A 15,761-nucleotide genomic window follows, 5' to 3' on the forward strand; every position below is an offset into this window, starting at 1 on the left:
GGTCCTATTGGCATTGGGCGTCCATTTCCACTGTTGCGAGGTATCACACTGAATTTCTATATATCACACTTCATTTGACCACTTTTCTCTTGTTGGACATTTAGGAGATTTTAAGAACCTTACTTAGGGGGCGCCTGGGTGGCTCAGTCATTAAGCCTCTGCCTTCTGCTCGGATCATGGTTCCAGGGTCCTGGAATCGAGCCCCCCATCGGGCTCCCTGCTCGGCGGGGAGCCTGCTTCTCCCTCTCCCACTCCCCCTGCTTGTATTCCCTCTCTCACTGTGTGTCTCTCTCTCGCAAATAAATAAAATCTTAAAAAAAAAAAAAAAAAAGAACCTTGCTCAGGACAAACAACGCTACTGTAAGCAATCCCTGTGCGTGTGTGACATTCCGTGAGGCTTCATACCTGGCAGTGGGATGATCTCGTATGAATTTACATTGACTGGATACTGCCAGACCATTATCCAAAGTGGTCATATCACAGTGGTGGCCTTTTAAACAAAACTTATCTTTTTTAAAATTTTATTTATTTGAGAAAGAGAGAGTAAGTGAAAGAGACCAAGCACGAGCAGGGAAAGAGGCCACAGGAAAGGGAGAAGCAGACTCTCCCACTGAGCAGGGAGCCTAATGGAGGGGCTCAACCCCCAGACTCCAGGATCATGACCAAGCCAAAGGCAGATGTCCAACCGACTGAGCCACCCAGAAACCCCTAAACGAAACTTTAAAAAAAAAAATATTTTTTTTAAGGATTTTATTTATTTATTTGACAGAGAGAGATCACAAGTAGACAAAGAGGCAGGCAGAGAGAGAGGAGGAAGCAGGCTCCCTGGACCCTGGGATCATGACCTGAGCCGAAGGCAGAGGCTTTAACCCACTGAGCCACCCAGGAGCCCCTAAACGAAACTTTTTAACATGTCATACATGCACACAGACCTCCAGTATGTCCAAAAAACAGACTTAGATTTTACTTCTTGACTTTTCAGTTTTCGACAGTATATATTGATTCTTTCTACAGAAGATGTATATTTAACTCTCCCTTGCCCCTGCCCGCCGCACTCAATTCCTCATCCCTGTAGCCTTCCCCAAAAGTTGCATCATTTTAGATAGATTAGTATTCAGTGCTGACATCATTAGGCCGTCTCAGTGAGCCACGTCATATACTAAGATGACCCTTGCCCTGTAGCCTGTTTGCCCTGAGTAGCACCAGATACTCTCAAAGAAACGTCTCCCTATTGTGATCAACAGATGCTGGTAGCAAGGGGGTACAGCAGTGATGTGATGGCTGCTTCTCGCCTACGGCAAGGGGAGAACAAACTCTCCTACTGGTTTCAGGCAGAGACTCCAGCCCTGTCTCTAGAGGAAGAGTGTGAAGTCTCCCTCTCTCTCTCCTTTCTCTCTCTCTCTCACACACACACAGACACACACACATAAATACAGATACACATCCACACCACTCTAAAGCAGATTGGCTTTCATGGACTTCCCAACTGATCGACCTTGCACATATTCGGTCAAGTCTGCTCACGTGTGCCACTTTGCCCCCTCCACTCGTCACCCGGGAGCTCTGAATCTCCCCCACTGCTGGCAGTTTGCTAATTCCCCTCGCTGGGTCTGGCTGCCCCCAATCCCAGCAGGACATATAATCAGCCTCAGGAAGCAATGAACACCAACTTACTCTCGATATTGTTCAGCCAAAGCTGAGCAATATTTTTATTTTTATTACTGATTAATCTAATGAAATAAAAGAACACTGTGCTTAGCTAATGTCCAATTAAACCCTTGCTATGGTGATCAGAATCTCCTGGCTATTATCACGGGTGACATTCTAAATGGATCCCAACAACAGAATCAATACCCAGTTCTCTAAATACCAAATTTGGTAAGCACAGAATCTAGCTGTGAAAGGGTGAGAGGAAACATCCCTTCTCTTCCAGAATTGCCAAACAGCTGGCCAACCACCTTTATGTTGGTCAAGCTTGTTTATTTATCGCACCTGCTAAAAGCTCAGGCCTTACATGGAGCAAGTGCAAAGGACGTCAGGCGTGTCAAAGTGTGTTCAAGGGCAGCGCCACCTTCTCTTCCTTGGGAGGCGAGCAGAAAGTCAGCAGGATGTCAGCAAGCAATAGGAAACAGGCAAATGCCCCACTTACCATAGAAGAGGAAGGCTTTGGTCATGGGATGATGTAGGAAGGTCCTGTTGATGGTGAAGAAACACGCATCTGCCCCGCACTGGCCGAGCCTTCCGGTCTCCCCGGTCAGTGGGGACCACCAAAGCATGATGGGGTAGCTCTCAGTGTCCCGTTGGGGTTTCCTAGTCAAGATCCATGCTTCTCTCCCGGGGAACGGATAGAGACCTGCAGGCTCCTCTTCCACTTTTGCCTGTCCATTTTGCAAACTGGAAATTTTAAACTTCTTCCTTTCAAATTTTCCCAGCTCGACCACGACCTGAAGGAGAACACAAGTATTGCAGAATCAGACTGTCTCATCGCCTCTCGCGTGCCCCTCGTTCATCTTGATGATGAAGCTGCGTATTAGTTTTCTACTGCAGCTAGAACAAATTACCATGAACTCAGCAATGGAAAACAACACATTTATTGGGGCGTCTGGGTGGCTGACTTGGTTGAGCGTCTCACTCTTGATTTCCACTGGGGTCATGACCTCAGGGTCCTGATCTTAGGATCATGGGATCGAGCCCCACATGGGGCTCCGCGTTCAGTGAGGAGTCTGCTTGAGATTCTTTCTCCCTCTGGCTCTCCCCCTGCTGTCTCTCTAAACTGGATAAATACATTTTTAAAAAAAGAAAGAAGAAAGTAACCAATGCATTTATTATTGCCTAGTTCTGGAGGTGAGAAGGCTGACCTTGGTCTCACTAGGCTAAAAGCAAGGTGTTAGCAGGACCACAGTCTTCTCTGGAAGCTCTGGAGACGGCATTTTCTTGCTCCCCTATCTTTTCGAGCCACACATCACTCTTGGCTCGCCGCGTCTTCTCCATCATCAAGCCCAGCAATGTTGCTTCCCTCTGATGCTTATTCCATTGTCACATCTCTGTATGACCACAGCCACGGAAGACTCTTAGCTTCTAAAGACTCATGTGAGGACACTGGGCTCACATGGATAATTCTGGATAATCTCCTCATCTGGAAGTGTCTCACCTAATCCCATCTGCAAGGGCCCTTCTGCCATGTAAATTTACATACCCACAAGTTCCAGAGACTGGGGTGCTGACAAAATGTCTACCAATAAGCACGCTTCCTTCTACTAAACACATGCCAGCTACATTTCTGCATTTCATAGGCATATAGAGTACCTGGAAATAGTTTTCTCCCTTTTTTTTTTTTAAAGATTTTATTTATTCATTTGACAGAGACAGAGAGAGAGAGATCACAAGTAGACCAAGAGGCAGGCAGAGGGGTGGGGAGCAGGCTCCCGCTGAGCAGGGAGCCCGATGCGGGGCTCGATCCCAGGACCCTGAGATCATGACCTGAGCAGAAGGCAGAGACTTAACCCACTGAGTCACCCAGGTGTCTCAATAGTTTTATCTCTTAATGAATCCCATGAGAGTCAGGCTATTATCTGGCTCTTACTCAAGACTGCATTCTAGGGAGAATTCATCATAAATTGCCAACTGGTTTCTTTTTATTACAGTTAAAGGAGTCCTAACACAGGTCTTTTATGTCTAATAATTTCTACTGTGGCACCAAGTGAAGTCTACTACAAATACTGGGCTCCCCTCCCTGTAAAACCACATTTATTTCTTTCAGGATGGTCTGGGTCACTGGACAGCTAGGCCATCGGTAACAGAAGTGTAGAGGGCAGGGCAGGCAGAGCGGACACAGAGGGACAGTGGTTCCCCACGAGTGACGGAAGCTCAGAAATGACAGGCATAACAAAAACATGGCAATGGCTTGTGACATCAAAAGAAAAGCTCTTAGGGGCCCCTGCATGGCTCAGTCAGCTAAACGTCAGCCTTTGGCTCAGGTCATGATCCTGGGGTCCTGAGTTCGAGCCCTGAGATGAGCTCCTTGCTCAGATGGGAGTCTGCTTCTCCCTCTCCCTCTGCCCCTCCCCCTGCTCATTCTCTCTCTCTCTCTCGCTCTCTCAAATACATAAATTTAAAAAAAAATCTTAAGAAAAAAGAAAAAAGGGGTGCTTGGGTGGCTCAGGCAGAAGCCTCTGCCTCAGCTCAGGTCGTGATCTCAGGGTCCTGGGATCAAGTCCTGCATCCGGACTCTCTGCTTGGCAGGGAGCCTGATTCTCCCTCCCCCTCTGCCTGCCTCTCTGCCTCCTTGTGATCTCTCTCTCTCCCTCTGTCAAATAAATAAAATAAAGTCTTAAAAAAAAAAAAAAAGAAAAGTGCTTAGCTTTGACACAGCCATTCCTCATAACTGGAAAAATGCCAAAGTAATTGTCTAGTAGGATCAAAGCTCTCATAACTTCCCACAGGGAGTAGGGAACTCCAGCCCCTCCTGCACAAGCAGGTCCTGGACGCCCACAAGACAGACGAGAGGGGGTCAAGTATTTCCTCCAGCCAGGATCCCGATCTGGCAGCAGAGGGGGGTAGAAGTCCAGCGCCAGCCCGTCTGCCAAAGTGCTTTTTTTTTTTTTTTCGGAGAGAGAGCAAGCACAGGCAGACAGAATGGCAGGCAGAGGCAGAGGGAGAAGCAGGCTCCCTGCCGAGCAAGAAGCCCGATGTGGGACTCGATCCCAGGACGCTGGGATCATGACCTGAGCCGAAGGCAGCTGCTTAACCAACTGAGCCACCCAGGCGTCCCTGCCAAAGTGCTTTTATATGCATTATCTCATTCAATCTTGATGGAGAGGAAAAAGCTCAGAGAACACCTCTGTTTCCATCAACCCCACACCTGAAGTGGGCACATCCATAAATAATCTTTAAAAGTGTTTTGAATTTCCAGCTGGACAGCCGGTGCTTGAACGGGTCTACACTATATGTGGATTCATATCTACACTTTTTCCATCGCTGTGTCATTTTTATTTTAATTTGAAATCAGTAATGAACTTCAGAATCACCAACTAAATGCAAGATGAGAAGACTAGAAAATGCTGCAGTTCAAACACCCACATGCAGGGGCGCCTGGGAGGCTCAGTGGGTTAAGCCTCTGCCTTCAGCTCAAGTCATGATCTCGGGGTCCTGGGATCGAGCCCCGCATCAGGGCTCCCTGCTCAGCAGGGAGCCTGCTTCCCCCTGCCTGCAGTTCTCTCTGCTCGTGCCCTCTCTCTCTGATAAATAAATAACATCAGGCACCTGGGTGGCCCAGTTGGCTAAGCAACTGCCTTTGGCTCAGGTCATGATCCTGGAGTCCCAGGATCGAGTCCCACATCAGGCTACCTACTCACGAGGGAGTCTGCTTCTCCCACTGACCTCTCTCCTCTCATGCTTTCTCTCTCTCATTCTCTCTCTGTCTCAAATAAATAAATAAAATCTTTAAAAAATAAAAAAATAAAATAAATAAAATCTTAAAAGAAACAAAACAAAAAACCACCCACATTCAGTCCTGGGTTGAGCGATATGTCAAGAATGGCAAATGTATTAACACGGATGCTTGTGTTCCACAAAATGGATGACCTTATTCTTAGAATACACACAGCTTCTTCAAGAATGCCATCTTTCAGAAGTCATCACAATATGGGGCTTTGAGAAAGCCATGTAAATTTGACCCAGTAAGACAAATGGAGCTCTACTTTCTCTTCTTCTAGAACCAGGACCCTACAAGAGTCACGAATTGATCCCGTACTCACTGATTTCATTTCTACCTGACACACCCACTCACTAAAACTCAGTTTTATCTATTGACAAAAAAAAAAAGTATTTCCCCTGCCTTAGACAGAGAACCCCCCAATTCTGAGAGATTAAGCGAAGAGTAAAGTCCTTGGAGAGAACAGGGGTGGGTGGAGGGCGGGCACGGTGGAATGGCTCAGGAACCGACACCAAGCAACCCAATTCTTGCTACCTGGAGTGTGACAAGCAGAAAGACGGTGGCCATGATGCATAGGCAAGATGCCAAAAGCTTCCTCCTCTGAATCCACACCATGCTGCCTGACCCTGGGTGACTGACAGAGGGCTAGCCTGGTGACCAGGTGTTCTCGAGCCGGCCCACAGCCCAAGACAGCTTCACGCGGAGGAACCATCTGGTTGCCAATTTCTTCCACTGTCATTCCTGCTGGGACCTGGTCTCCATGAAGGACTGAGATCCGAGGTTCTGTGCAGGCCTGGCTTGGCATCGAGAGGGAACAGCATGCAGTCTTCTTAAGCTATCATCAGAGCAGCTGGAGTCTTCAAACCAGAAGGCATCCAAAAATTCTGTAACAAACGAATAATTTTATAGCCATAGTGCAGAAAATTTAATACACGTTAGTCTTTCAGGGTTATCACACAGAAACCTCACAATTTAAAACTAAAAGAAACCTTCGGGATCCTAGATACCTCACTCCTGGATAAGGAAACCAAAATCAGAGAGGTAAAGTGACTTGGCCAAGGTCACACGCCCCCTTAGAGGGCCGTGGCAGGTCTACAACTAGGTCCTGAGTCTAAAATTCTGTTTCCACTTAATTTTCTCTGCCATCAGAAGATTGAATTCCACAAGTCACATACATGTAGTCACTTTATTCTGCTTAGGTTTCAAAGGAGTAGAAAAGTGGAATAAAAATTACCACAATTGGGGTATCTGGGTGGCTAGGTTGGTTAAGCTTCTGACTATTGGTTTCCGCTCAGGTCACCATCTCAGCGCTGTGAGACCAAGCCCTGGGTTGGGCTCCCTGCTGAGCGCAGAGTTTGCTTAAGATTCTCACTCTTCCGTGGCACCTGGGTAGCTCAGTAGGTTACCCGTCTGCCTTCAGCTCAGGTCATGATCCCAGGGTCCTGGGATTAAGCCCTGTATGGGGCTCCCTGCTCAGCAGGGACACTGCTTCTCCCTCTCCCTCTGCCTGCTGCTCTGCCTACTTGTGCTCTCTCTCTCCCTGTTATATAAATAAATAAATAAAATCTTTAAAAAAAAAAAAAAAGATTCTCTCTCTTCCTCTACCTCCCCCATGCGTCAGCTCTCTCTCTAAAAATAAAAAAGACAAAAAAAAATTACCAAGATTACCCACCCACTCCTATAAAAATTAGGGAGAAAATAAATAAAAGTTTCAGGCTTGGTTTGAAAATAAATCACGATCAACTGACCCAAACTTTCCCTAAGGAAAACAACTTCTTTCACCACAAGAGAAGGAATTTTGATGCATTTGTTCAGTCTTCTGTGGCAAGTGTAACAAAGCAGTGGGTTGCGCAAACAATATGATTCTCTGGAAGTTCTGAAATAAGATTTCCATCTGTCTGAAATACATGATTTTTTCAAAAAGCTTTAAAAATGAACTAAACAGGGGCGCCTGGGTGGCTCAGTGGGTTAAAGCCTCTTTTTATTTTATTTATAAATAGAAATTTTTATTTATTTATAAATAAGCCTTATTTATTTATAAATAAATAAAATCTTTTTTAAAAATGAACTAAACAGTTCCAAAGAATGCCCTTTTTATTCCTAAGGCTCTGTGCAGCCAATGTCTTGGTCAAATGACCCGGTGGAGTTTCAGAACAGAGCAAGGATCAACATTCTTTTTTTTTTTTTTAAAGATTATATTCCTTTATTTGACAGAGAGAGATCACAAGTAGGCTGAGAGGCAGGCAGAGAGAGAGCAAGAAGCAGGCTCCCTGCTGAGCAGAGAGCGGATGCAGGCCTCGATCCCAGGACCCTGAGATCAGGACCTGAGCCAAAGGTAGAGGCTTAACCCACTGAGCCACCCAGGAGCCCCAAGGATCAACATTCCTGACGCTGCTTTACAGTACCCCAAACATCTGGTTCTGAGATCTGATTGTACATCTCTCAGATACAGCATCAAAGATATAATTAGAAATATAAAAATGATGTGGAATTCTGGTGAAAAACATAGGCCTTAAGGTGGACTCCCCTCTCGTGCATCTACCCTGATTTACTTTTAAGTCCAGGCTAAGTCCCTTGGCAAAAAAAAAAAATGAATCTTGGTTTCAGACATCACCGATGGTGGGTTTTTCCTCTTTTCCAATCCATGAAACTTCTGCAACCCACAGTAACTAAGAGAACAGCTCTAGACTCAGCCTGCCAAAATTCAAATCTCAACTGCCCAGCTGGTCTAACCAGCCTCTCAAAATCTCAGGCACCTGTGGGGTTCAATTGGTTAAGCATCTGCCTTCAGCTCAGGTCACGATCCGGGGATCCTGGGAGGGAGTCCCACATCCCCTGCTCTTCGGGGAGCCTGCTTCTCCCTCTCCCTCTGCCTGCTATTCCCCCTGCTTGTACTCACTCGTGCTCTCTCTAAATAAGATATTTAAAAATAAATAAAAATTTGTGGGGCGCCTGGGTGGCTCAGTGGGTTAAAGCCTCTGTCTTCAGCTCAGGTCATGATCTTGGGGTCCCGGGATCAAGCCTCGCATCGGGCTCTCTGCTCCGTGGGGAGCCTGCATCCCCCTCTCTCTCTCTCTGCCTGCCTCTCTGACTATCTGTGATCTCTGTCAAATAAATAAATACAATCTTTTAAAAAAATAAATAAAAAATAAAAATAAATTTTAAATTTATTTTTAAAGATTTTTTTAAATCTTTAAAAAAGTCTCATTTTCCAAAATGTAGATAATAAGGGTGCCTAATCAGAAAGTTATTGAGAATTATATATGAGATAAGAGTACTAAAACACTTGTTTTACAGTGTGGCACGTAAATGTCCAATAATTACTGGATAACTTATTTTTAAATATTCACTATCATTCTTATTATACTTTTAAGTGTAAAACAAGCTGAATTCATATAAGGTATGTTGCTGCCTCAGCCACTGGAACTTCAAAAGGAGAAACACTCTCTTTGGCAAAGAAAAGGAGATCACTAATATTTGTTGAGTGACCTCTTGTAAGCGAGGCCCTTCCTCAGGGCTCAGCATGCATAAGATCATTCAATCCTCCCACAACTCTATGAAGAAAATATTGCTGTCCTCATTTTTAAGGATGAGAAAACCCAATTTGAAGAAAGTAAATTAACTTACCCAACACTACAACTTTGGTAAGTACGACAACCAGAAACTAGTCAGACTCTGAGGTTCATGTATTCTTTTATATTTTTGACACTTAAGACTATAAAATTCACACCCAATAATACTAACATAGATTATGTGCCTTCACCAGAGAAAAACCTGTATACAATCGCTCTCAGTGACCTGGTATAACCAGAGAAAAAATTACAAAAGTCTGTAAGAACCTGAAAACTGCCTTCCCTTCTACTCAGGTGATGCTAGTAGCTCTTAACTACCTAAAATGTGGAGCTAGCACTTAGGGTTTCAATCCTGGCTCTGTCATTTACATTGAATATAAATTTGGACAAGTTACTAAATCTTTCTAAGCTTCAGTTTCATCACAGTAAAGAATAAACGTTAACTGTCATTATTTCTTTCCTTTGTGTTACAGGAAGATGATCCAATTTCTGTTTTATATGCAAAAGCAATTTATTATAGCTATAATTAATGTAATCCAGATTAGGTAATGAATTATTACCACCTTAAGTGGGTATAAAACTCTATCATCTTCAGAAGATTTTACCGTATATCACTCCACTCAATCTTATGGATAGCCACCTTGTAAAGTAAGCGAGGCAGGTTTTAGTCTCAGCTCCCACAAATAAGGAAACTGAGCCTCAGCAAGTTTAAGTGCTTTGCCCAAGATCATAGCTTTTATAGGTTGAAGTGGGTCTAGAAATCAGGTGGCTTGTCTCCAGGCTCATGGGAAAGGAAAGAGATGGGGGAAATAGTGACCACTTGTTAGGAGTCCAGGAGGGCCAGTAATAAAGGAAAACAAAAGATAGGGTGAAAATGGGAAGGACCTAGTTTGGGGTATTTTTACAGCTATCACAATGCTGTCCTAGCATCCTTCCTAGGTAGGGCCATTTTGAGTCTTTACATGACCGTACGAACTATGACAGGAATTTAAGGTTACACATTGACTTTCATCCAAAAATTCGCAATTTAGTTTTACTCCTAAAGCCAGAGGTATAGTGAGGTCTCAGGGACCGAGCCTGCTACTATTCTAAAGAACAGAGCCTAGGTTAGTATAGACGGTATTATGATTTATAGCATGCAGCCATCAACCAGACCTTGGTGCACATCAATCTAATTTATGGTATCAATTACCAAGGAGCTTGTCATCCAGTCACCAGTCCCCCCACTGGTGGGACAGACGGGCTTGCAGAGAGTGTGGCGAAAGTCAGTAAGCGCCATGCAATGGGACTCCAGGAGGAAAGCTCCCTCCTGTTTCACCACTGCCTGCAGGGTGAACCTCAGAGTCCGCCAGAGGATGCCCCAGAACGCTCCTTTCCCAGATGAAGCAATGTGTACCTGTTCAGACAAGCATGGTAGGTAACATCTGAAACGGACGCTCGCTAACCAACCCTCTTGACCCTAGAGCTGAGCTTCTGAAATGCATTTTTTGGCTCATGTGCACTGCCTGGGGCCGGCCATCTGCTGCCCAGAGCGGGGTCTGAAGCTGAGCGTGACCAGCCCACACTCCTGCAGGCACTAGTCCGTCAATACCAGCAAGCCCTTCACCCTAAAATAAGTTCAACTTTCTCCACTTTGTTTTGAATTAAAATGGACAGAGAAGGGATCTTAGAGCAAATTAGCAGTCTGAGGATGCCAGCTTCAAATTTCAGCCTTGCAGTGCCAGTCCAAGGTATGGGTTAAGGGTCTCAGAAATGGGACCCAGAAGATGATTTCTGCCCTGAGTATAAAATGAGAAGGTAACCCTGGGAGACGCATGGGGTTTTCTGACCCTGATACTTCATGTGTCTCTGCCTCTCCCTCCCTGTCCCCATGGCAGGGGAAAGAGGTGAGGCCGGGGCTGGGAGCCCTGGGAAGACTCCTTTGATCATCTCTCGTCTAGGCACCTGTGTGTCGATGGACTTAATAAGCAACTGACTATTGGGGCGCCTGGGTGGCTCAGTGGGTTAAGCCTCTGCTTTCGGCTCAGGTCATGATCTCAGGGTCCTGGGATCGAGCCCCACATCGGGCTCTCTGCTCAGCGGGGAGCCTGCTTCCTCCTCTCTCTCTGCCTGCCTCTCTGCCTGCTTGTGATCTCTGTCTGTCAAATAAATAACGTCTAAAAAATAAATAAATAAATAAGCAACTGACTATCTAAAGAGAGCTTAAGGGACAGCTGGATGGCTCAGTTGGTTAAGCCACTGCCTTCAGCTCAGGTCATGATCCCAGAGTCCTCGATCTCGTCCTGCATCAGGCTCCCAGCTCCGTGGGGAGTCTGCTTCTCCCTCTGACCTTCTCCCCTCTCCTGCTCTCTCTCACTCTCTCTCAAATAAATAAACAAACACAATCTTAAAAAAAATAAATAAATAAAGAGAGCTTAAGGTTAGACCAGGGAGCATCTTTAAAAGGACCGTATCTAATTACCAAGCTTAAATTATACCCACTCAGGTGCAATCTCTCAAGTAGGCTTGACTCTCCCAAAGTATGTTTTCATTTTATTATGTGTAAATCCTCACAACAACCCTTAAACATGGCTGTCCTGAGAAAGACAGATGATGGCAGGCAGGTGGGAAGGTCTGAGGGCTTTGGACAACTCTCCAGATGCTTTTCAGCCGCTCCCTTCAGCTACTTGTTCTCATCAACACTCCTCTTTCATTCCTGTTTGGTCTCTCCAAAACCTGACAACTGGTGTTCCTACCGGTCTGACCCCTTGCACTCACCATTTGGCTGTAGGGTTGTTTCTGGGATGTCAATGTGATCTCTCTCCTCTGATTACAATCCATCAGTGGCTTCCCACAGATTTCAAGATAAAGATCAAATGTATTAGCTCCAAGAACAAGATTCCCTGGATCTTGCCCTATTTCTCCAGCTTCCGCCAGGCACGGCCTTTGTTCCGACTATTGCTGGAATGTAGCTTCCTGTTCTGTGCCCTAACCCCTGCCTAGCACAACCACACCACCTTCACTATCCCAGCCATTCTACTAGACTCTCCAGGCCCCCTGCTTTGGCCAGCCTTACCCCTCCCAATGCCAAGTTGGGAGATCTAGGTCCATATCGTGCTTGTTTCTATCACAGCAGCAGAAAGAATGCAGGAAGCTGGCAGATTTCAGGAACCTTTCTAAAGTTGCTTTATTGGATATATATAAAACACTAGTTGAACACTAAAAGCTGACATACTTAATTTGCTAAAGACTTCCTTAGTACCTGCACCTGTTCCTTGGGCAACTGGTAAACCTGGCATGGTGGTTCGTCTCCACTTTCATCCAATTTTCTTTTGTTTTTTTTTTAAGATTTTATGTATTTATTTGACAGATTACAAGTAGGCAGAGAGGCAGGCAGAGAGAGAGAGGGAAGCAGGTTCCCTGCTGAGCAGAGAGCCCAATGCGGGACTCGATCCCAGGACTCTGGGATCATGACTTGAGCCAAAGGCAGAGGCTTTAACCCACTAAGTCACCCAGGCACCCCTCGTCCAATTTTCTTTCTTTTATTTTTTTTTTCAATTTTCTTTATTGACATTTATCAGTGCTCATGTTCCTCACTCTTTTAAAAAAGACTTTGTATTTTGCTTAGCGTTTATTTTTACTAGAGAGCTTAGGGTTGCAGATTATCTGAGAAGGCCATCCTCTTCTACCAAGCACACATTTCAGGTGAGACAGATAAGTAAGGAGAGGTAAAGGGATACTGGCAGTCACATGAGGCCAGGCTGGTAATTAAGGATGGGGAGCGGGGGAGAAATTTGCAGCCTGAGACCTTCACATCTCTATTGTAGAACCGAAGGTGATGCCATTCTTTTTTTTTCCTCTCTTTTTTTTTTTTTTTGGTGATGCCATTCTTTTTTTTTTTTTTAAAGATTTTATTTATTTATTCGACAGACAGAGATCACAAGTAGGCAGAGAGGCAGGCAGAGAGAGAGAGGAGGAAGCAAGCTGAGCAGAGAGCCCAATGCGGGGCTTGATCCCAGGACCTGGGATCATGACCTGAGCTGAAGGCAGAGGCTTTAACTCACTGAGCCACCCAGGTGCCCCTGGTGATGCCATTCTTAACGCTTAAATTCTGGACATGCTGAAGCATTCAAATTATGCAGTAATTATATAACTTCATTTAGTGGTGCTACTTAATGCAGAAACTAAATTAAAACATTTCAGACCAAAAAAAAAAAAAAAAGAAGAAGAAGCAAAACACCGAAAAGACTGATATGCAGCCCAAAATAGAAGCATTCAAAGGGAACAGATTTTTTTTTTTTTAAATGGAGGTGAGGGCACAAAACTGTGAAGATTCTGTATCTCAACAAGAATTTAGCCAGCTCTTGAAGGGCAAGATTTTCTCATCTTTCTCCTTCTAAGATCTTCTTAGTAACTGTTTCTTCTCCAAGAAGAGTTTTTGGCTACGATGTAACAATCTTCCTACCTGGCAAAAGCTCTGAATTGAAATCCCTCATCTGCTTTGACCACTTAAGTAATAATGAGTGAGGCACACGTTAGATAACACTAACACAGTGGGGCTAACACTTCACGCGCCCAAAGACTAAAGGCTGGACCAGGGGATCTCCTGGGGTTCCAAAATGAAGCTTTCTGATCCCACAAATACTGCCTGGGAGCAAAAACTCTCCATAGTAGAAAGACTGCTCCACTAAAGAGACATTGATCAAGATCATTTGAGTCATTATAAACCAAGAGTTCTGTAAATATAAAGAAATATTTCTGGGGGTGCTTGGGTGGCTCAGTGGGTTAAAGCCTCTGCCTTCGGCTCAGGTCATGATCCCAGGGTCCTGGGATCGAGCCCCACATCAGGCTCTCTGCTCCTTGGAGAGCCTGCTTCCTCCTCTCTCTCTCTGCCTGCCTCTCTGCCTACTTGTGATCTCTGTCTGTCAAATAAATAAATAAAATCTTTAAAAAAAAAAAAGAAATATTTCTGTATAACAAGTTTAGCATTACTTTACCTTCATTCTGCTTTTTAGTAATTCCGCACTAACTTTTGAAAACTCAAATTTTATTCTCCAAGAAATAAACATCTTAAAAACACTGTAAATAAAGACAGACTCATATATGTATATATTTTTTAACGTTTAACAATGCATGTTCAGAAACAGTATAATGTTTATGGGAAAATGCCAGTAATTGAATTAGGTATTGCATTCCCATGGAAATCAACACTTTACATTCCACATTTAGAAAGCATTTAAACATGGGTTAGAAAAGTCTGCATCTGAGCAACACTTAACACATATGCAAATAACATTACTGTTTGTCCAAACTATGTTCTTGTTTATTTTCTATATTTAACCCTAGCTTTAATTTTTTAAATGTACTGTTTGTAGGATAAAGGTTTTTTTTTTTTTAATGAAGAATAAAAGATGAGCCATAATAACAGTAACAGTTAAGGCTGTGTGTTTAATTCACTGTTACACACTGCCATCTAGCAGGAAGCCAGCAAAGGAAGAGTTACTACAGCAGTTTCAAAAATGGAGCAGATGTTAATGAACCTCTGACGCAACATTGCCTGTGGCTTGCAGGAGAGAAGAGAAAGTTCTGAAATTGAAGTGAGGGTGCTTCTAGATTGGTGGGTCTGCTACTTCAGTGTGCAAAAACCTGGGTTGCTTATTCAATGCGGATAGCCGGGACCCAACGGAAAGCCCTCCCTTTGAGAGACCACGGGATGGACCAGAAACAATGCCCTAGTTGTAGTGTGACATCACCAGCAAGCCCAAGATTGGTCATGAGCTTCTGGTTGTCCCCTGTTGAGGAAAGGAAGGGCATGCAAGGCGAATGAGGTTCTGAAGACCAACTTGCCCTGTACCTAGCCAGAGCGCAGGCACTCGGCAAATGAAATTAACCAGCCAAGTCACCGCATGGGTTTTAGGGAGATGTGGCAGAGATTAGAGGGCAGTCTGTTGGGAGCTGTGATGTTAAGGAAAACAGTCATTTTGCGTGACATTTGCTACATATTCAAGAATCATTAAAAGATGCCCAGAAAATGAAAATCACATCGATGTTAGTTCTACATCTTACACAAAATGAGTTCTAATCGGGTGCAAGAATAACGAAGAAATGGACTGCGTATGGATAACGAAAGCCTGCCGTTCTGCGGGCTCCCCCCGAGGCATTTTCTCCACGAAATACGCATCGCCTGCTATAGCTGGGAGGTCAGAATCGCTACCACTTCAGCACACCATTCCAGCAACAAGTGATTCTCAGCGAGGATGTGGGGCAGAAGGATGCAATTCGCCACACACCAGGGCAGAGTGATGTTCTGGAACTGGCCGGGCTGGGAAGATCGTGGCGGAGGGAAGGGACGTGCAATCCCCCAGTGGCCGGCGGCGGGGACCCGCGGGCCTTTCCCGGCTGCCTGCGGGGACCCCGGCACATCCCCCGCCTCCCACCTGTGCTTTTCCAGCCCCGGATGGGTTTAAATCTCAGGCGGTGTCTCTGGAAAGCGCTGCCCAAGGTTTCCCAAAACACACTTGGCTTCTTTTTCAGCGCACAACTCCGTCTTTCTCGGACACACACTCCCTTCTGGGCACAAAGAGGAGGTGTCCAGCGGCTGGGAGTCAGGCGGGCAGCTTCCCAGCTTCCGTGCGCCCCAGGAAGTCTCTTTGGTTTCTCGCCGTGGAGACCCAGTCCCCACCAAGTATCACTCCAGACAGAAAAGACCCAGAGCCTCCCACTCACCTCGTTCCGGGGTAGGAGGCTCGCAGGGCCGCCGGCAGCCCCGCGGTTTT

At 45.2% G+C, this 15,761-nt stretch overlaps 1 protein-coding gene across 1 annotated transcript in view; it reads right to left on the reverse strand.

Moving 5' to 3' along the window:
• LOC111144556 (fucosyltransferase 10) overlaps positions 1-15,761 on the reverse strand; it is a 76,637-nt gene extending 60,876 nt beyond the window's left edge. The window contains exons 1-3 of the mRNA XM_022498891.1: positions 15,712-15,761; positions 5,969-6,318; positions 2,150-2,444 (exon numbers count right to left, since the gene is read on the reverse strand). Coding sequence (XP_022354599.1) covers positions 2,150-2,444; positions 5,969-6,049 — 376 coding nt within the window. The 5' untranslated portion in view covers positions 6,050-6,318; positions 15,712-15,761. The remainder of the gene's footprint in view (positions 1-2,149; positions 2,445-5,968; positions 6,319-15,711) is intronic.

Source organism: Enhydra lutris, unplaced genomic scaffold (genome assembly GCF_002288905.1).
Source record: "Enhydra lutris kenyoni isolate GAN:26980312 unplaced genomic scaffold, ASM228890v2 scaffoldscaffold11, whole genome shotgun sequence".
NCBI classification, from domain to species: Eukaryota; Metazoa; Chordata; class Mammalia; order Carnivora; family Mustelidae; genus Enhydra; species Enhydra lutris.